This window comes from Embiotoca jacksoni, unplaced genomic scaffold, assembly GCF_022577435.1.
Source record: "Embiotoca jacksoni isolate LCO1_2020_lvr unplaced genomic scaffold, fEmbJac1.0.p SCAF_84, whole genome shotgun sequence".
Taxonomy (NCBI): Eukaryota; Metazoa; Chordata; class Actinopteri; family Embiotocidae; genus Embiotoca; species Embiotoca jacksoni.
The window spans coordinates 668,475-691,823 of NW_027185441.1; the positions used below are offsets into that span (position 1 = coordinate 668,475).

At 38.5% G+C, this 23,349-nt stretch overlaps 1 protein-coding gene across 2 annotated transcripts in view; it reads left to right on the forward strand.

Annotated features, from left to right (window-relative positions):
• Nucleotides 1-23,349, forward strand: part of large2 (LARGE xylosyl- and glucuronyltransferase 2) — a 61,194-nt gene that overhangs the window by 24,665 nt on the left and 13,180 nt on the right. For both annotated transcript variants that reach the window (XM_069139623.1, XM_069139624.1), the window contains exon 3: nt 19,677-19,911. In XM_069139623.1, the coding sequence (XP_068995724.1) occupies nt 19,812-19,911 (100 nt within the window). In that variant the 5' untranslated portion in view covers nt 19,677-19,811. The remainder of the gene's footprint in view (nt 1-19,676; nt 19,912-23,349) is intronic.

The window sequence follows — 23,349 nt, forward strand, 5'->3', positions numbered from 1 at the left end:
ATCTTTGTTCATCAGATATCTTTGTTCATCAGATATCTTTGTTCACCAGATATCTTTGTTCATCAGATATCTTTGTTCATCAGATATCTTTGATCATCAGATATCTTTGTTCATCAGATATCTTAGTTCATCAGATATCTTTGTTCACCAGATATCTTTGTTCATCAGATATCTTTGTTCATCAGATATCTTTGTTCATTGGATATCTTTGTTCATCAGATATCTTTGTTCATCACATATCTTTGTTCACCAGATATCTTTGTTCATCAGATATCTTTGTTCATCAGATATCTTTGTTCTTCCGATATCTTTGTTCATCAGATATCTTTGTTCCTCAGATATCTTTGTTCCTCAGAGATCTTTGTTCATCAGATATCTTTGTTCATCAGATATCTTCGTTCATCAGATGTCTTTGTTCATCAGATATCTTTGTTCATCAGATATCTTCGTTCATCAGATATCTTCGTTCATCAGATGTCTTTGTTCATCAGATATCTTTGTTCATCAGATATCTTCGTTCATCAGATGTCTTTGTTCATCAGATATCTTTGTTCATCAGATATCTTTGTTCATCAGATATCTTCGTTCATCAGATGTCTTTGTTCATCAGATATCTTTGTTCATCAGGTATCTTTGTTCATTAGATATCTTTGTTCATCTTTGTTCCAACCAGACTGAGCTAGCTGAGCAGTTTAGTGTTTCTATGTTCTATATTTATTTAGTTGTAGACTGGAAATCCTCTCTGTTGCTAGGTGGTTGCTAAGGGGTGGGACTATTTCCCATCCTGCTCCGACTGGTTGTTCCAAACACTGCAGGTCTCTGTTAACGTGGAGCCTCACTTCACTTCATGCCTACAGGCACAGAAACACTCGGGATGAAATCACTGCTGCTGAACACGGAGCTATAAATAAAAACCTGCTCGGTGATGGCAGCTTCTCCAGGTGTTCATTTTAAAGGTTCAAAAACAGCTTCAAAAGACTGTTTCCTCTTCAGTTTATACTTTAAATCTAAAAGGAGGTGAAGCTGGTCTCAGTTTGGATGGTTGGACTTCATCAGATTAGATGAATCCTCCAGTTCAGATTCTGTCCGTCACCATCTTTGCTAGTTCGGAGCGGTTTGGAGCAGGAAGTGACCATATTTGGACGAGCTGGGGGAGGAGCCAGCGGTGGATCTGACCAATCTGATCGGAAACCTGACGATACTACGTCCCGCCCACCGATAGCTGTAACCTGACTGCACCACAGGCCTGTCAATCAAACAGACACGCCCCCAAAAACAGGTCTTCTTGAATCTTCTTTTCTAATGAATGAGGGATTATTTTCAGATGGACCTCCAGAAAACTAATAAGAAGGAGTGACTTTAGCTAACAACACCGAGATAACTGATGGACACATTTTATTCACTTTGGATTTGATGAGAGAAGTTGAATGGGAGTCTATGGAGCCGGAGGCTTTTTGGAGCCGACCTCTAGTGGCACTCGCTGGTATTGCAGCTGAAGACACTTCTGGATCAGAACCATTTTACAGACCTGAAGCTACGAACTCTTTTAGAAACAGTCGGTGGTTGCGACTCATTGATCATTAAAACGACTATATAATAAAATAAAATCCAGTCAGTGTGATGTTGGTTCATAAAACTTCCAGATTATAGAATACGTCCAGAACTCTGCAGGTGTATTCAGTGTTTTCAGGGAACAAAGATCTCCTATCAAGTTCAGTTTCACCCCGAACACAAAGACGGCTGCATTCCTGAGCTGGAAAAAGTCCCACAAAGCTTTTCTCTGTAGTTCCTGACGGTATGAAAGGTGACACCACCTCCTCCTCCTACTCCTCCTCCTCCTCCTTGCTCCACTTTCCTTCTCCCGGAGGAGCCGGAGACGAGGAGGAGGGCTGAAATCAGAGCCAATCCCTCCGAGGTGGAGGTGATTCACAGCGTGTTTGTGCACGAGGAGGAGGAGGAGGAACTCGGGTCACGTTGATCATAGGACAGGAAATATGCAGGTAGGACGACAGGTCAAAGGTCACAGCTGCTGTTTACTGATTTCTATGTCAGACGCTCGTTTTCTGTAAAAATCTGCAAAACTATCTGCTCCACCTTTGCTTCCTGCCCGCTCGTCGTTTTCTCCGTGTGTGTTGTTGTGAAAGCGTTTCGTTCTGTTCAGTCTCCACATGCAGACGTTCCCTTAAGTCCTGCTGGTTTTCAGGTGACTTTTCTGCACTCCAACACAATGGAAGTGAATGGGATGTAGTTTGTGGTGCAACACGGGAAGACAAACTTTTTTTCAGGGAACAAGTGGCTCCGTTTGATCGGGATTATTTCTGTGGTAGAAACAAGATTGATCTTCAGACTGCAGCACTGATCTGTTGTTTGTCGTATCCATAATGTATACGGGGGAGTTTTGAAAGTCTGGACTGTAAAAGAATCTGATTTCTGGACGCTCTGATGGCTCAGACCAGATTTCTTGCAACGCGACGACGACTTCATTGTCAAAGAGAGATTGTATATCTCCTCATTTTGAATTTAATGCCAGCAACACGTTTTAAAAAAGGTTGGGATGGGGGCATGTTCACCACTGAGCTGCCCTGCATCTGGTTTTAACAACACTCTGTAAATGTTTGTGAAATGAGACCAGCTGCTGGAGTTTTGAAAGTGAAATGTGGTCCCATTTGGTCTGATATAGGATTTCAGCAGCTGTTGTGTGGTGTGTCTACTGGATGAAGTGACTGAGGAGGCATCCTGAGGGTCTGTGGCAGTTTTACTATACAATATTGATAATAATAATAATAATATAATAAACTCTCTTTTAAAAGTATTTACTAAGCTAGCTTCCCTGATATCTACACTATATGCAACACCTTTTCCATGTGTTTCTGCCACATAACCACAATATTAAATATCATCCTGATGACAGGATTTATAAGCCAAGTTCTTATATCCATCTTTAATATTGAGCTTCTTTTTGGCTCCGCAAATAACGCGATGGCGAACATTCAACGAGAAAAATATCTAAAAATTAGATTGTATCTCCAAACAGAGAACAAGCACCAGCGCTGTGCTTCAGCACGTTTTATTACCGTTTACAGTTTGAAAAGAGGCAATATAGTCAATATTTTGTTGGGAATTCTTCAAAGATGTTTCATAACTTTTTTTTGTTTTGGCTTTGTTTTTTTGTTTTTTTAAAGGGGACATGAAATTTAAACTGAATTTAAACTTCTTATGTAAAGGTTCTGGACACTTTGTCCACCGTGGAGATAAATCGTCATGGTAACCATCCCGTTTGTGGATGAAGAGTCAGACATTCAGACTGTGGCGCTTCGAGTAAAATCTGTTTCCATTTTTATGACTAAACTTGATGAAATAAGTGGAAACTGGACTTCTGATGACAAACACATCATGAGTTGGTAGAAAGTGAGACTGACTGTCGACACCTTTTTATTTCTTCAGACAAATGACATAAATTCACCAAGAAATATACGTCAACATATTTCTGTGAATAATAAATTAAAAACTAGCCTCATGATTTCACGACTTGACATGTTGAGATATGATTTTATAACCCTCTTAAAGCAGAAACTACATTTCATGTTCAGTAATAATTCCTCAGTGTGTTTATTTTATCGCTCCGATCATTTCGAGTGTTTTTGGATAAACGAAGTGAAAAACACTTGATGGTGAAACTGAACGTCGGCGTGTAGAAACCTGTGTGGCCTTGAAGATGGAGGACGGTGTGTTTCTGAGATGTCCCGCTCGCCTCTGCAAGGAGACGAGATGAAAAGGTCGTCTACTAATCCGACCTCCGGCTGCTCTGATGAATCACAGCAACGCACACTCGACCTCGCGGAGCGGCGGATTAAAGCTAGCGACCTGAAGGCAGCGAATAAAAGTGGAAACAGTTGGATTATTACAGGAGCAAAGACGGAGAGTCGGACACGTCCGCTGTGTTCGGGTCACGTGATGAAACCTGACCGTCCGAGACGCAGCGCTGCTAGCAGACGTTAGCTTCGGTCTGATGCTAACAGTCAGTTTACAGCTGCTGACCTGCTGGTAGTGTTCATGGAACCGACTCGGTGACGCTGCAGCAGAGATTCAAACCAGTCCAGCAGGATTTCAGCAAGTGCTTTGCATTAAAATTATTTTATTTTGCAACTTTTCTCTTAAATTACGATGTAGTTTGTGGACTTTTATGTGAGTTTTTGCAGAAATTGGCAAAAAATTGCAAGTTGAGGAAAGATTTAATTTAATTTTATTGTTTTAGCTCCTCCCTGATAAAGAGAAATCTGTGGTGACTTCCTGTGATAATATTCACAGAAATATTTGACCTGTAATTCTTTCTGTTTTGAAGCTCAGTGATTAAAAAGAGTCTAAAAGTGACGAATTTTTCCAGAACAGACAGTCTGTGACTGAAATATAGAAACAAAGAACACATCTGCTGTCAGAATAAGAGCGTCACTTCCTGTTGTTGCTGTTAGCTAGCAGCAGTTTGTTTTGATGGTGAGAGGAGAGGGGGCGGAGCCTCGAAGGTTGGAAATGAACAGTTAGTGTTGGTAATTAAGTCAGTTTTATTTTGAAAGGAGACTTGATGATGTCATACTTTCAGCAGAGCTTCTGTTCACGATGTTTTTTGAGGAAGAATCAAGGGAATTTTGTGAAATTACAAGCTGCTGAATTTGCATATATTTTTATGACCACTAAATTTCCTGCGAGAATGATCAGACTCTCCCTGCTGTAAATTTAAACCCAGTATCACGCAAATAAGATAAAGTGTGAAATAGACACATTCATCCACGACAGCAAAGCGTGGGATAGCTACGTTTGGGGCTGTCGAGGCATGAAAGTTACACATTTTGCTGTAGTGGACCAGCGTGTCTATTACATGCTTAAAAAACAAATATAATAATCATCTAGTTTTCTTGAATTTAACGCAGTGACTGTAGCAGCTAGCATGAGCGCCGTTTCTGTTTAAAGTTCGTACTAAAGTGCAGATTATTTTCTTAGACCGATCCTTTAAATTTAACACCAAGTGGTTTTTAAGAAATTATGAGGAAAGGACGTCTAAAATGAAATGTTACTGATTATTTCATTTAATCATTCACTGATTCGATTCTTCAGGTTCTGTTTCTGCCACTTTTTTTTTTTTTTAACATGAATGAATTTAAAACAGTTTAAATGCCAAAAAACTTTTTTTTTTTCTTCAGTTACGCTTTAAAAAATGTGTTGTTGTTGAAGTCATTCTGTCTCTGATATTTAAATGTGAGAATCAGCAGGGACTGTTTTTAATTACACTGACGGACGGCTGATTTATGAGCTGTCAGTCACACATTTAATAACAGTATGATCACGTTACAAAAATTCTTCCCTCAGCGTGAATAATTTAATAATAATATTAAAATAAAAGCCGATAAAATGAACATTGAACTGTTTGTTTTATTCATTTTAAGGCCTCCACACGTCGTTCTTCTAACTGCTCGTCTCCGAACAGATTAATAATCCAGACGCCGTGTTTATCGGAGGACTCGGCAGTTTCCTTTCCGATCAGGAGAGTCGGCTCACTGCGATGAAGACGATGAAGAACTCTGAGAGGTGATGGTGAAGATTAGAGTTCGTTTTCTGGTTTATTTCCGATTTCCTGGTTGAATATCTGACATCAGACTGCAGCTCCTGATGATGTCATCGAGTTTTAATAGTAAACGGCAGTAAACAGATTAACGAGACGAAGGTTCCTCCGTGAGAAATGACTCGATGATGAAAACGTCTGAATCAACGAGCTCATGATGACATTTAATCCCCGTTAGCTCATCAGATGATGACGTCTGATCTTCATCGTCGACCCTGAAGGTCACGTTCAGACTCCCGGAGAATATTAAGGAGCCGGCATGAAATCAGATACAGTGTGTGAGTGAGTGTTTTATTGATTGCTGATATTTGTTGTTTCATGACTTGCTTCACCATCAGTGATGTCATCAACCATCAGTGATGTCATCAACCATCAGTGATGTCATCGTTGGTTTGTGAACGTTATGAATCCTCCAGTTCAGATTCTGTCCGTCACCATCTTTGCTAGTTCGGAGCGGTTTGGAGCAGGAAGTGACCATATTTGGATGAGCTGGGGGAGGAGCCAGAGGTGGATCTGACCGATCTGATTGGAAACCTGACGATACTACGTCCCGCCCACCGATATCTGTAACCTGACTGCACCACAGGCCTGTCAATCAAACAGACACGCCCCCAAAAACAGGTCTTCTTGAATCTTCTTTTCTAATGAATGAGGGATTATTTTCAGATGGACCTCCAGAAAACTAATAAGAAGGAGTGACTTTAGCTAACAACACCGAGATAACTGATGGACACATTTTATTCACTTTGGATTTGATGACAGAAGTTGAATGGGAGTCTATGGAGCCGGAGGCTTTTTGGAGCCGACCTCTAGTGGCACTCGCTGGTATTGCAGCTGAAGACACTTCTGGATCAGAACCATTTTACAGACCTGAAGCTACGAACTCTTTTATATCCAGTCTGTAGTTTTATATCCAGTCTGTAGTTTTATATTCGGTCTGTAGTTTTATATTCAGTGTGTAGTTTTATATCCAGACTGTAGTTTTATATCCAGTCTGTAGTTTTATATCTGGTCTGTGGTTTTATATCCGGTCTGTAGTTTTATATCCAGTGTGTGGTTTTATATCCGGTTTGTAGTTTTATATCCAGTATGTAGTTTAATATCCGGTCTGTAGTTTTATATCGTCTGTAGTTTTATATCCAGTCTGTAGTTGTATATCGTCTGTGGTTTTATATCCGGTTTGTAGTTTTATATCCAGTCTGTAGTTTTATATCCGGTCTGTAGATTTATATCCAGTCTGTGGTTTTATATCCAGTCTGTAGTTTAATAGTGTCTGTAGTTTTATATGCAGTCTGTAGTTTAATATCCGGTCTGTAGTTTTATATCCAGTGTGTGGTTTTATATCTGGTTTGTAGTTTTATATCCAGTATGTAGTTTAATATCCGGTCTGTAGTTTTATATCCAAGCTGTAGTTTTATATCCGGTCTGTAGATTTATATCCAGTCTGTGGTTTTATATCCAGTCTGTAGTTTAATATCCGGTCCGTAGTTTTATATCGTCTATAGTTTTATATCCAGTCTGTGGTTTTATATCCAGTCTGTGGTTTTATATCCAGTCTGTAGTTTTATATCCAGTCTGTGGTTTTATATCCAGTCTGTTTTATATCCGGTCTGTAGTTTTATATCGTCTGTAGTTTTATATCCAGTCTGTAGTTGTATATTGTCTGTGGTTTTGTATCCGGTTTGTAGTTTTATATCCAGTCTGTAGTTTTATATCCGGTCTGTAGATTTATATCCAGTCTGTGGTTTTATATCCAGTCTGTAGTTTAATATTGTCTGTAGTTTTATATGCAGTCTGTAGTTTAATATCCGGTCTGTAGTTTTATATCCAGTGTGTGGTTTTATATCTGGTTTGTAGTTTTATATCCAGTATGTAGTTTAATACCCGGTCTGTAGTTTTATATCCAAGCTGTAGTTTTATATCTAGTCTGTGTTTTATATCCAGTCTGTGGTTTTATAACCAGTTTGTAGCTTTATAACCAGTCTGTGGATTATATCCAGTCTGTAGTTTTATATCCAGTCTGTGGTTTTATATCCAGTCTGTGGTTTTATATCCAGTCTGTAGTTTTGTATCCAATCTGTGGTTTTATATCCAGACTGTAGTTTTATATCCAGTCTGTAGTTTTATATCCAGTCTGTGGTTTTATATCCAGTCTGTAGTTTTATATTACATCTGGTCTGTGGTTTTATATCCAGTCTGTAGTTTTATATCCAGTCTGTGGTTTTATATACAGTCTGTGGTTTATATCCAGTCTGTGGTTTTACATCCAGTCTGTAGTTTTATATCCAGTCTGTGGTTTTATATCCAGTCTGTGGTTTTATATCCAGTCTGTTTTATATCCAGTCTGTAGTTTTATATCCAGTCTGTGGTTTTATATCCAGTCTGTGGTTTTATATCCGGTCTGTAGTTTTATATCCAGTATGTGGTTTTATATCCGGTTTGTAGTTTTATATCCAGTATGTAGTTTAATATCCAGTCTGTAGTTTTATATCGTCTGTAGTTTTATATCCAGTCTGTAGTTGTATATTGTCTGTGTTTTTGTATCCAGACTGTAGTTTTATATCCAGTCTGTGGTTTTATATCCAGTCTGTGGTTTTATAACCAGTTTGTAGCTTTATAACCATTCTGTAGTTTTATATCCAGTCTGTGGTTTTATATCCAGTCTGTGTTTTATATCCAGTCTGTGGTTTTATATCCAGTCTGTGGATTATATCCAGTCTGTAGTTTTATATCCAGTCTGTAGTTTTTATAACCAGTCTGTGGTTTTATAACCATTCTGTAGTTTTATATCCATTCTGTAGTTTTATATCCAGTCTGTGGTTTTATATCGAGTCTGTAGTTTTATATCCAGTCTGTGGTTTTATATCCAGTCTGTAGTTTTATATCCAGTCTGTGGTTTTATATCCGGTCTGTAGTTTTATATCCAGTATGTGGTTTTATATCCGGTTTGTAGTTTTATATCCAGTATGTAGTTTAATATCCGGTCTGTAGTTTTATATCGTCTGTAGTTTTATATCCAGTCTGTAGTTGTATATCGTCTGTGTTTTTATATCCGGTTTGTAGATTTATATCCAGTCTGTAATTTTATATCCGGTCTGTGTTTTATATCCGGTCTATGTTTTATATCCAGTCTGTGTTTTATATCCAGTCTGTACTTTTATATCCAGTCTGTATTTTTATAACCAGTCTGTGGTTTTATATCCAGTATGTAGTTTTATATCCAGTCTGTGGTTTTATATCCAGCCTGTGGTTTTATATCCAGCCTTTGGTTTTATATCCAGTCTGTGGTTTTGTATCCAGTCTGTGGTTTTATATCCAGTCTGTGTTTTATATCCAGTCTGTGGTTTTATATTACATCTGGTCTGTGGTTTTATATCCAGTCTGTAGTTTTATATCCATTCTGTAGTTTTAGTTCCAGTCTGTGTTTTATATCCAGTCTGTGGTTTTATATCCAGTCTGTGGTTTTATAACCAGTTTGTAGCTTTATAACCAGTCTTTGGATTATATCCAGTCTGTAGTTTTATATCCAGTCTGTGGTTTTATATCCAGTCTGTGGTTTTATATTACATCTGGTCTGTAGTTTTATATCCAGTCTGTGGTTTTATATTACATCTGGTCTGTAGTTTTATATCCAGTCTGTGTTTTATATCCAGTCTGTGGATTATATCCAGTCTGTTTTATATACAGTCTGTAGTTTTATATACAGTCTGTAGTTTTATATCCAGTGTGTGGTTTTATATCCGGTTTGTAGTTTTATATCCAGTATGTAGTTTAATATCCGGTCTGTAGTTTTATATCGTCTGTAGTTTTATATCCAGTCTGTAGTTGTATATCGTCTGTGGTTTTATATCCGGTTTGTAGTTTTATATCCAGTCTGTAGTTTTATATCCGGTCTGTAGATTTATATCCAGTCTGTGGTTTTATATCCAGTCTGTAGTTTAATAGTGTCTGTAGTTTTATATGCAGTCTGTAGTTTAATATCCGGTCTGTAGTTTTATATCCAGTGTGTGGTTTTATATCTGGTTTGTAGTTTTATATCCAGTATGTAGTTTAATATCCGGTCTGTAGTTTTATATCCAAGCTGTAGTTTTATATCCGGTCTGTAGATTTATATCCAGTCTGTGGTTTTATATCCAGTCTGTAGTTTAATATCCGGTCCGTAGTTTTATATCGTCTATAGTTTTATATCCAGTCTGTGGTTTTATATCCAGTCTGTGGTTTTATATCCAGTCTGTAGTTTTATATCCAGTCTGTGGTTTTATATCCAGTCTGTTTTATATCCGGTCTGTAGTTTTATATCGTCTGTAGTTTTATATCCAGTCTGTAGTTGTATATTGTCTGTGGTTTTGTATCCGGTTTGTAGTTTTATATCCAGTCTGTAGTTTTATATCCGGTCTGTAGATTTATATCCAGTCTGTGGTTTTATATCCAGTCTGTAGTTTAATATTGTCTGTAGTTTTATATGCAGTCTGTAGTTTAATATCCGGTCTGTAGTTTTATATCCAGTGTGTGGTTTTATATCTGGTTTGTAGTTTTATATCCAGTATGTAGTTTAATACCCGGTCTGTAGTTTTATATCCAAGCTGTAGTTTTATATCTAGTCTGTGTTTTATATCCAGTCTGTGGTTTTATAACCAGTTTGTAGCTTTATAACCAGTCTGTGGATTATATCCAGTCTGTAGTTTTATATCCAGTCTGTGGTTTTATATCCAGTCTGTGGTTTTATATCCAGTCTGTAGTTTTGTATCCAATCTGTGGTTTTATATCCAGACTGTAGTTTTATATCCAGTCTGTAGTTTTATATCCAGTCTGTGGTTTTATATCCAGTCTGTAGTTTTATATTACATCTGGTCTGTGGTTTTATATCCAGTCTGTAGTTTTATATCCAGTCTGTGGTTTTATATACAGTCTGTGGTTTATATCCAGTCTGTGGTTTTACATCCAGTCTGTAGTTTTATATCCAGTCTGTGGTTTTATATCCAGTCTGTGGTTTTATATCCAGTCTGTTTTATATCCAGTCTGTAGTTTTATATCCAGTCTGTGGTTTTATATCCAGTCTGTGGTTTTATATCCGGTCTGTAGTTTTATATCCAGTATGTGGTTTTATATCCGGTTTGTAGTTTTATATCCAGTATGTAGTTTAATATCCGGTCTGTAGTTTTATATCGTCTGTAGTTTTATATCCAGTCTGTAGTTGTATATTGTCTGTGTTTTTGTATCCAGACTGTAGTTTTATATCCAGTCTGTGGTTTTATATCCAGTCTGTGGTTTTATAACCAGTTTGTAGCTTTATAACCATTCTGTAGTTTTATATCCAGTCTGTGGTTTTATATCCAGTCTGTGTTTTATATCCAGTCTGTGGTTTTATATCCAGTCTGTGGATTATATCCAGTCTGTAGTTTTATATCCAGTCTGTAGTTTTTATAACCAGTCTGTGGTTTTATAACCATTCTGTAGTTTTATATCCATTCTGTAGTTTTATATCCAGTCTGTGGTTTTATATCGAGTCTGTAGTTTTATATCCAGTCTGTGGTTTTATATCCAGTCTGTAGTTTTATATCCAGTCTGTGGTTTTATATCCGGTCTGTAGTTTTATATCCAGTATGTGGTTTTATATCCGGTTTGTAGTTTTATATCCAGTATGTAGTTTAATATCCGGTCTGTAGTTTTATATCGTCTGTAGTTTTATATCCAGTCTGTAGTTGTATATCGTCTGTGTTTTTATATCCGGTTTGTAGATTTATATCCAGTCTGTAATTTTATATCCGGTCTGTGTTTTATATCCGGTCTATGTTTTATATCCAGTCTGTGTTTTATATCCAGTCTGTACTTTTATATCCAGTCTGTATTTTTATAACCAGTCTGTGGTTTTATATCCAGTATGTAGTTTTATATCCAGTCTGTGGTTTTATATCCAGCCTGTGGTTTTATATCCAGCCTTTGGTTTTATATCCAGTCTGTGGTTTTGTATCCAGTCTGTGGTTTTATATCCAGTCTGTGTTTTATATCCAGTCTGTGGTTTTATATTACATCTGGTCTGTGGTTTTATATCCAGTCTGTAGTTTTATATCCATTCTGTAGTTTTAGTTCCAGTCTGTGTTTTATATCCAGTCTGTGGTTTTATATCCAGTCTGTGGTTTTATAACCAGTTTGTAGCTTTATAACCAGTCTTTGGATTATATCCAGTCTGTAGTTTTATATCCAGTCTGTGGTTTTATATCCAGTCTGTGGTTTTATATTACATCTGGTCTGTAGTTTTATATCCAGTCTGTGGTTTTATATTACATCTGGTCTGTAGTTTTATATCCAGTCTGTGTTTTATATCCAGTCTGTGGATTATATCCAGTCTGTTTTATATACAGTCTGTAGTTTTATATACAGTCTGTAGTTTTATATCCAGTCTGTATTTTTATATCCAGTCTGTAGTTTTATATCCAGTCTATGGTTTTATATCCAGTCTGAGGTTTTATATCAGACTGTAGTTTTATATCCAGTCTGTGGTTTTATATTACATCTGGTCTGTAGTTTTATATCCAGTCTGTGGTTTTATATCCAGTCTGTGGTTTTATATCCAGTCTGTGGTTTTATATTACATCTGGTCTGTAGTTTTATATCCAGTCTGTGGTTTTATATCCAGTCTGTAGTTTTATATCCAGTCTGTGGTTTTAATTCCAGACTGTGGTTTTATATCCAGTCTGTAGTTATATATGCTGTCTGTGGTTTTATATCCAGTCTGTAGTTTTATATCCAGTCTGTGGTTTTAATTCCAGACTGTGGTTTTATATCCAGTCTGTGGTTTTATATCCAGTCTGTGGTTTTATATCTTGTCTGTGGTTTTATATTACATCTGGTCTGTAGTTTTATATCCAGTCTGTGGTTTTATATCCAGTCTGTGGTTTATATCCAGTCTGTGGATTATATCCAGTCTGTAGTTTTATATCCAGTCTGTAGTTTTATATCCAGTCTGTGGATTATATCCAGTCTGTAGTTTTATATCCAGTCTGTATTTTTATAACCATTCTGTGGTTACATATCCAGTCTGTAGTTTTATATCCAGTCTATGGTTTTATATCCAGTCTGTATTTTTATATCCAGTCTGTAGTTTTATATCCAGTCTATGGTTTTATATCCAGTCTGTGGTTTTATATCCAGTCTGTGGATTATGTCCAGTCTGTAGTTTTATATCCAGTCTGTAGTTTTATATCCAGTCTGTGGTTTTATATTACATCTGGTCTGTAGTTTTATATCCAGTCTGTGGTTTTATATCCAGTCTGTGGTTTTATATCCAGTCTGTGGATTATGTCCAGTCTGTAGTTTTATATCCAGTCTGTGGTTTTATATCCAGTATGTAGTTTTATATCCAGTCTGTGGTTTTATATCCAGCCTGTGGTTTTATATCCAGCCTTTGGTTTTATATCCAGTCTGTGGTTTTGTATCCAGTCTGTGGTTTTATATCCAGTCTGTGTTTTATATCCAGTCTGTGGTTTTATATTACATCTGGTCTGTGGTTTTATATCCAGTCTGTAGTTTTATATCCATTCTGTAGTTTTAGTTCCAGTCTGTGTTTTATATCCAGTCTGTGGTTTTATATCCAGTCTGTGGTTTTATAACCAGTTTGTAGCTTTATAACCAGTCTTTGGATTATATCCAGTCTGTAGTTTTATATCCAGTCTGTGGTTTTATATCCAGTCTGTGGTTTTATATTACATCTGGTCTGTAGTTTTATATCCAGTCTGTGGTTTTATATTACATCTGGTCTGTAGTTTTATATCCAGTCTGTGTTTTATATCCAGTCTGTGGATTATATCCAGTCTGTTTTATATACAGTCTGTAGTTTTATATACAGTCTGTAGTTTTATATCCAGTCTGTATTTTTATATCCAGTCTGTAGTTTTATATCCAGTCTATGGTTTTATATCCAGTCTGAGGTTTTATATCAGACTGTAGTTTTATATCCAGTCTGTGGTTTTATATTACATCTGGTCTGTAGTTTTATATCCAGTCTGTGGTTTTATATCCAGTCTGTGGTTTTATATCCAGTCTGTGGTTTTATATTACATCTGGTCTGTAGTTTTATATCCAGTCTGTGGTTTTATATCCAGTCTGTGGTTTTAATTCCAGACTGTGGTTTTATATCCAGTCTGTAGTTATATATGCTGTCTGTGGTTTTATATCCAGTCTGTAGTTTTATATCCAGTCTGTGGTTTTAATTCCAGACTGTGGTTTTATATCCAGTCTGTGGTTTTATATCCAGTCTGTGGTTTTATATCTTGTCTGTGGTTTTATATTACATCTGGTCTGTAGTTTTATATCCAGTCTGTGGTTTTATATCCAGTCTGTGGTTTATATCCAGTCTGTGGATTATATCCAGTCTGTAGTTTTATATCCAGTCTGTAGTTTTATATCCAGTCTGTGGATTATATCCAGTCTGTAGTTTTATATCCAGTCTGTATTTTTATAACCATTCTGTGGTTACATATCCAGTCTGTAGTTTTATATCCAGTCTATGGTTTTATATCCAGTCTGTATTTTTATATCCAGTCTGTAGTTTTATATCCAGTCTATGGTTTTATATCCAGTCTGTGGTTTTATATCCAGTCTGTGGATTATGTCCAGTCTGTAGTTTTATATCCAGTCTGTAGTTTTATATCCAGTCTGTGGTTTTATATTACATCTGGTCTGTAGTTTTATATCCAGTCTGTGGTTTTATATCCAGTCTGTGGTTTTATATCCAGTCTGTGGATTATGTCCAGTCTGTAGTTTTATATCCAGTCTGTGGTTTTATATCCAGTCTGTAGTTTTATATCCAGTCTGTACTTTTATATCCAGTCTGTGGTTTTATATCCAGTCTGTAGTTTTATATCCAGTCTGTGGTTTTATATCCAGTCTGTGGTTTTATATTACATCTGGTCTGTAGTTTTATATCCAGTCTGTGGTTTTAATTCCAGATTGTGGTTTTATATCCAGTCTGTAGTTATATATGCTGTCTGTGGTTTTATATCCAGTCTGTGGTTTTATATTACATCTGGTCTGTAGTTTTATATCCAGTCTGTGGTTTTAATTCCAGTCTGTGGTTTTATATCCAGTCTGTAGTTTTATATCCAGTCTGTGGTTTTAATTCCAGACTGTGGTTTTATATCCAGTCTGTGGTTTTATATCCAGTCTGTGGTTTTATATCCAGTCTGTGTTTTATATCCAGTCTGTGGATTATATCCAGTCTGTAGTTTTATATCCAGTCTGTAGTTTTATATCCAGTCTGTGGATTATATCCAGTCTGTAGTTTTATATCCAGTCTGTATTTTTATAACCATTTTGTGGTTACATATCCAGTCTGTAGTTTTATAACCATTCTGTGGTTTTATATTCAGTCTGTATTTTTATAACCAGTCTGTGGTTTTATATCCTGTCTGTAGTTTTATATCCAGTCTGTGGTTTTATATCCAGTCTGTGGTTTTATATCCAGTCTGCAGTTTTATATCCAGTATGTGGTTTTATATCCAGTCTGTAGTTATATATGCTGTCTGTGGTTTTATATCCAGTCTGTAGTTTTATATCCAGTCTGTAGTTTTATATCCAGTCTGTACTTTTATATCCAGTGTGTACTTTTATATCCAGTCTGTGGTTTTATATCCAGTCTGTGGTTTTATATTACATCTGGTCTGTAGTTTTATATCCAGTCTGTGGTTTTATATTACATCTGGTCTGTAGTTTTATATCCAGTCTGTGTTTTATATCCAGTCTGTGGATTATATCCAGTCTGTTTTATATACAGTCTGTAGTTTTATATCCAGTTTGTAGTTTTATATCCAGTCTGTATTTTTATAACCAGTCTGTGGTTTTATATCCAGTCTGTAGTTTTATATCCAGTCTGTACTTTTATATCCAGTCTGTACTTTTATATCCAGTCTGTGGTTTTATATCCAGTCTGTACTTTTATATCCAGTCTGTGGTTTTATATCCAGTCTGTACTTTTATATCCAGTCTGTAGTTTTATATTCAGTCTGTACTTTTATATCCAGTCTGTGGTTTTATATCCAGTCTGTAGTTTTATATCCAGTCTGTGGTTTTATATCCAGTCTGTGGTTTTATATTACATCTGGTCTGTAGTTTTATATCCAGTCTGTGGTTTTATATTACATCTGGGCTGTAGTTTTATATCCAGTCTGTGGTTTTATATTACATCTGGTCTGTAGTTTTATATCCAGTCTGTGGTTTTATATCCAGTCTGTAGTTTTATATCCAGTATGTGGTTTTATATCCAGTCTGTAGTTATATATGCTGTGTGTGGTTTTATATCCAGTCTGTAGTTTTATATCCAGTCTGTGGTTTTAATTCCAGACTGTGGTTTTATATCCAGTCTGTGGTTTTATATCCAGTCTGTGGTTTTATATCCAGTCTGTGGTTTTATATTACATCTGGTCTGTAGTTTTATATCCAGTCTGTGGTTTTATATCCAGTCTGTGTTTTATATCCAGTCTGTGGATTATATCCAGTCTGTAGTTTTATATCCAGTCTGTAGTTTTATATCCAGTCTGTAGTTTTATATCCAGTCTGTACTTTTATATCCAGTCTGTAGTTTTATATCCAGTCTGTGGATTATATCCAGTATGTACTTTTATATCCAGTCTGTATTTTTATATCCAGTCTGTAGTTTTATATCCAGTCTGTACTTTTATATCCAGTCTGTAGTTTTATATCCAGTCTGTGGTTTTATATTACATCTGGTCTGTAGTTTTATATCCAGTCTGTAGTTTTATATCCAGTCTTTTCTCAGGACGGCAGACGCTCACTTCTCTCCCAGGAAACAATCAGTGTTAGTGGACATGTGAAAGATGTCGGAGATCTCCAGGTCTCGTCTTGAATCCAGACTGGAGTTGATTACGCGTCTCGGCTCTGATCTCGCCGCTCTCCTGCAGGAAGCACCTGCTGATTGTTGCGTTAATCAGGACTCTCCCTTCTGATGAGCTGCGTGCTCAGAGACTCCTTCAGTTCGAGTGGCGACGGATCCGTTTCATTACGTCGCCGCTGTATTTGTTCGCTCTGCAGCCTCGACTGACAGGATTCACTGCGAGGACGCACCGCCTGCAGGTGGAAAACAGGAAGTCATCTGTTTATCAGGACGTCTCTGCAGCTCGGTGTCGTGCAGACGATCTTGTTGTCGGTGAACGGCGTCCTCCGGCAGCAGGAAACACGACGAGACGAAACGCTGCTCTGAAAATGTTCTCGCTGTTTGGAAAAGTCTGGAGGTGTTTTCTGTCCAGTACATGAAGTACGTGACGGCAGATTCAAGCAGTTTGAATACCAATGGAAAGATCAAGTCCAGTCAGACTCTCCATTATTTGATCTACTCAGTGAACTTTATTAGTCACAACACGTCTGTTTTAAGTTCCTGTTGAACGCAGCACGGTGCTGCACACGGAGCAGGAGGACCAATAAGTCCAGAGTGTTCCTGAACGCAGCACGGTGCTGCACACGGAGCAGGAGGACCAATAAGGTACATGAACATTAGCGACGTCACCATGGAAACCTGAAACTGGAGCAGAGAAACAGCAGTTTTTGAGTCAAAATTTTGGGGCGCGTGTTGTCATGTTGAACCTTGTTGCCATGGCGCCACAGTTCAGGTGGTTTGTGTTCTCTGGGTTTCAAAAGACGCAGCAACAGACAGGAAACTGAAACAAAGTGACAAAGAGGGAAGAAGAAGAGCTCACAGACTGAATACAGCAGGGAGGGAAGGACAACGAGGGACAGGTGAAACTACTCAGGGGGCGGGGCCAACAATCATACAAAGGACAGGAAGTGAAACAAAGACAGATAACAAGATGTTGACCAAGAGACGACAGTTGGAAAACTTGCTGATGAGCTCGTCGTCTGCTTTCTTCAGTACATTTTTTATAATCTCATCATTTAAATAATAAGTAAACGGTTGCTTAGTTACGTGTAAAGAACAGATGGTTTGTTCTGTGGTCGTCGTGTTATCCGAGTTATTTGTCGTTGTGACTCCTCTTCCTACGACTCCTCTTCCTCCTCTTCCTCCTCTTCCTCCCCTTCCTCCCCCTCCCTCTTCCCTTCCTCCTCTTCCTCCTCTTCCTCCCCCTCCCTCTTCCCTTCCTCCTCTTCCTCCTCTTCCTCCCCCTCCCTCTTCCCTTCCTCCTCTTCCTCCTCTTCCTCCCCCTCCCTCTTCCCTTCCTCCTCTTCCTCCCCTTCCTCCCCCTCCCCCTCCCTCTCCTCTTCCTCCCTCTTCCTGTCTCAGCACCTTTCATTGCTCTTAACGACGTTCATCCATCAGCTTCTCTAATTAACTCATAAATCCCCGGGAGTTTAAATGTCTGTTTGTTTACAGCAGATCACTGTTGTTTTTTTTAATAATGCATCTTTTTAGTTTTTACAGAAATAATGAAATGATTTTTTTTTTTTGCTCTGAATGTTAAACAACTTAAAGGACTCGTCTGTGTTAATAAACACAAAAACGTTGTGTGGCTAAGCTAATGTTAGCCTGTTTTAGCGTTGTGTGGCTAAGCTAACAACGTGGTTTTAATTCAACCTGTTAATACAATATTAACGTTTAAATGTTAATTTCTGCAAAGTTTGCAAACAAAATGGTTTTAATATATGAATTAAAACACGCATTTAACCTTCTGATAGAAATCAAAGCTAAAATACTCACAAATGTTTTTAGTGTCGGCTTATTTTCAACAAACAATAATAATTTGCATAAAACTGAGTTATAATCACCGTTGATGTAAAAGTGAGATCCAACATTAAGGAACCACTTCTGGGTCTGAAATGTTTCCCGTCAGTCTGATGTGGCGCTGAGAGTCGGAGGGTTCAGAAGATTCAGAGGTCACCTTCAGGTCGAGCTGTGTTTTCTGTGTTTTCTGTGTTTTCTGTTTTAACGTGAAGCTGATTCAGCTGCTGAGCAGAGAAAAACCACGGCGACGACAGAACCTGCTGACAGACGTATGGAGCGGCATCGGGTCGCCGGAGCGCCGATCTTTATTAAGGAGCTGCAGCTGGCGCGTTGTTAGAGGAGGAAGATGTGCTCGTCTCTGTTCAGGAAGTTATCGTCTCGTTGACTCTAACCCTGTTTCCCGCCTCCGCTCTCTTTTTTTTAAATAGTTTTCACGGCAATATTTTCATACGAAACCACACTGCAGTTAAATCTTTGGTTTCCGTGACGTAGCTTTGTTTGATGCAAATAATAAACAATTCGTAATTAGTTTTCCAATAAGATGATACTACGTCCCGCCCACCGATAGCTGTAACCTGACTGCACCACAGGCCTGTCAATCAAACAGACACGCCCCCAAAAACAGGTCTTCTTGAATCTTCTTTTCTAATGAATGAGGGATTATTTTCAGATGGACCTCCAGAAAACTAAGAAGAAGGAGTGACTTTAGCTAACAACACCGAGATAACTGATGGACACATTTTATTCACTTTGGATTTGATGAGAGAAGTTGAATGGGAGTCTATGGAGCCGGAGGCTTTTTGGAGCCGACCTCTAGTGGCACTCGCTGGTATTGCAGCTGAAGACACTTCTGGATCAGAACCATTTTACAGACCTGAAGCTACGAACTCTTTTATATTCAGTCTGTGGTGAACTGATATCTGAGGTTTTTGCTGCTGTGATGTTGATGTGGGGAAAGTTTTCTCGGACTCAGACAGTTCTGGTCAGGTTCTGCTGACTGTGTTCTTCCTCTGTTTACCTTCCTCTTCCTCTAACCTCAGCGGATGGTGACTTCTCTTCAGTTTGTAGTAAACTTGTTGCTCTTGAAGGTTCAGTTCGTCACCGCGGGTCTCTCAGGTTTTGGTTCTGCCCTCCGAACATTCCCGGGTCTTCTTGGGTCCAGTTGGACTGCGTCTCCTCCGCTGTGGCTTCGGGAGAGTTTCCCGCAGATGTTTCACATTTGGTTTAAACTTTCTTGGAGCTGAGAAATGTTTAACCCGCAGACTAATGAGTGACTCTGCAGACACTCTGGGACCAGAACCGAGCTGAAGGACTCCAGGTGTCCAGATGTGTGTCGGGTTTTCTTTTAGTGACTCCGTGTCCGTGTCTCTGCAGGTGAGAGGATGCTGCAGCGACCTGACGACGGACTGAGCCCCACCTGAGCCCCACCTCCTCCTCCCCCTCCCCTCCCCTCGTCCCAACCCCCCCCACACCCCACCCCTTTCCCTCGGAGCCCTCCGCCGTCCCACCATGAACCTGCTGTGTCGCGGGCGCCTGAAGCTGCTGTTGGCGTCGCTCACAGCCGTCGTGCTGCTCACGTGGCTCTACCTGCTGGCGGGGAACCTGGAGAGTGAGTACGACCCGTTCATCTCACTTTAAACCGGCTTCGGCGTTTTAAAACTCCAATTCTGGCTCCTGATAAACGGGCTGCGGTTTGGGTCGCCAGACTTTAACGAGATGTTTTCTGAAACCTCATATCGATTTCCTTTAAATCTGAATATGAGGTTTGTTTTTTATGGAGCCGCAGTCAGCAATTCTGTTTGGATCAGAGCGGTTTGAACGTTCCCGGGAAGACACACACACACACACACACACACACACACACACACACACACACACACACAGACACACACACACACACACACACACACACACACACACACACACACAGACACACACACACACACAGACACACACACAGACACACACACACAGACACACACACACACACACACACACACACACACACACACACACACACACACACAGACACACACACACACACACACACACACACACACACACACAGACACACACACACACACAGACACACACACAGACACACACACAGACACACACACAGACACACACACACACACAGACACACACACAGACACACACACACAGACAGACACACACACACACACAGACACACACACACACACACACACACAGACACACACACACAGACAGACACACACACACACACACACACAGACACACACACACAGACACACACACAGACACACACACACACACACACACACACACACACACAGACACACACACACAGACACACACACACAGACAGACACACACACACACACACACACACACACACAGACACACACACACAGACAGACACACACACACACACAGACACACACACAGACACACACACAGACACACACACACAGACAGACACACACACACACACAGACACACACACAGACACACACACAGACACACACACACACACACACACAGACAGACACACACACACACACACAGACACACACGTGCAGACACACGTACACACACGTAGCTAAAACCACAGTTACAGGATCTCCATCAGTTTTTTCTTTCTTTAATCAGAATTAAGTTCTTATAATCTATCGAGGTAATTTAGGGTCTTTTTTTATGCAACATAAAAAAACAGTTTTGGGAGCAAATTTATTACACTGCAATAAAATATCAAGTTCATGAGTTGGACGTAGTGGGCGGAGCCTACGCTCATAGATGTGACAGGAGTTTCTATTGGTGGTTTGACTTGGATTCACCATGACGACACACACCTCATTCCTCTCACCAGTCAAACCCACCAATAGAAACGCATGTCTCCTCCATCAGCCTAGGCCCCGCCCACTACGTCCAACTCAACACGCAACCAAAAGCTAAATTCTCGACTGTGACCAAAACAAAACAAACTTTTATGGAGAATTTGTTTGCAATCCAAATACTTTTATTCTCAGTTCAAATATTTTCACTTAAAAACTAGATTTTTGACTGCAATGAAAGAAATCTGCTCTAAAACTGTTTTTTATGTTACATAAAAAGGCACAAAAATATAATATCACCTGCACATAAATATTACCATAAACAAGCCAGCAGAGCTGAAATTGAGGATTATTTTCATTTTGCAGATTTCTTTCAATTGTTTTGTATAAAATATTTGTATTTTTTTCGGCCCCTTTTTTATTTGAAAAGTGACTGAAATGACTCAATTATCAAAATACTTACAACTGATCGACTTATTGACCAGCTGATTCATCATTTCAAGACAGACCGGTGTGGAATATTAATCTTTTTTTATTTAGCATCACATAAAAATCTGACCTACCAATTTGGGAGAAATGAAGGTGAAACTTTTAGAAGTCAGTGTGACATCACAATGAATTGAAATCTATTTTATTTTAAAGTATAATAGTTGAATAGTGTTGCTTTATACTGCTGTCAGATGAATTTTACCTTCGGGACTTTAATGCTTCATCACGGGTCTGATTCGTTTTGCAGGAGTTCTCGTCTTGGCTGCAGGTTTATTTTGGGTGGATTTTCCCTTTAATGTTGAATTTAAAGTCCCATTATCTCCCTGATTTGCCGCGGCTGTGTGCAGTCGGACGACCGGCTGTTTTTCTTGGATGTCACAGTCTCAGTTCCCGGTGATTCAGTTTAATATTCAACCTACTTGCCGAGGTTCGCCGGGATCCTCGGAGGGCGAAGTGAGCAAGAAAATACGATTCCAGTTTGTCGAGGCTGGAACACTCGGAGGAGGATGACTGATGAGTCGTAACGCTGCAGCAGATCCACTTTCACTGAGAGGGTTGAAAGTGATGGAGTGCACATCAGGAAGAAGCAGTGGCTCCGTCACCTTTCTTTTTCCTCGACTTGCATTTTTTTGCTGATTTCTTTTTTGCTCACTTAAAACTCAACAAATTACATCATAAGTTCTGAGAAAAGCCACAAAATCAAACATTTTTGATAAAAAAAAAAAAAATGTTCAAACTCCCGAAGAGTGTGACTGAAGTCTTAACTTAAAATTGCATAGAAAGAGCCATAATATTGGAAAACAAAAAAAGAATTTGACATTGCTTTTACACCGACGAAATACGAGTACTTATATCACAACTGACTCCAAAAACTGTGCATCTGGATCATGATCAAGCCCCGCCCCCAAACATATCTGTGTTTGAGTCCTAATGAATGATGAATTATTGCAAAAATGCTGGATTTATTTTCATTTACTGACTTTGTAATTCAGATTCTGGCAGTTTATTGGAACATCTTGTGGTCCTCAGTGGTATTACACTTTAATGTACTTCTGCATGCATTTTTTTTAATATATATATATTTATGTCTCAGGTCAAAATGTAATAAAACAGACGGATTAAAGAGGTTAAAAGATCATTTTAAAATTAAGTTTAAAATGATCAGGATTCAAAACAGTTTCTTCACTGCAGCTAAAATCTCACTTTTCAAATTAAGAATGTATTATTAGCTGTATATTGATCAGAAATTAACCCGCAGTTGTTGTTTTTTTTAAACCAGCCCCTGGTGGTCATCAGTGGTATTACACTTTAAGACACTAACGCGTCAGCTTTCATTTCTAGTCGTCGCTGCTTGTTGTTAATTCATCTGAAACAACAATCCAAAGTGCCATGAATAGAAATATAACTAATAATTTATAGGTCTGCAGATAATACTTTTATTTTTGTCATACTTGAGTATTTTAGAGAACGCTTCTTCCAAAATTTTTTTTTTTTTTTTTAAATAAACAGAAGAATATTTATGTTGAGATAAAGATCAGACAGATGATTCTGCTTCCAAAGAAGTTTCTTCAGTTTTTTCTTTCTGTCGTCTCCTTTCTGTTCGCCCTCAGAAGAGGGTGTGAACATTCCCATCATGCCTCAGTTCAGCTGTGGGCCAGCTGCTGCTCCACAGAGAGATGAGGAGGAGGAGGAGGGAGAGGAAGAAAAGAGAGAGCAGAGAAGTGAAAGAGAGACAAGAGAGA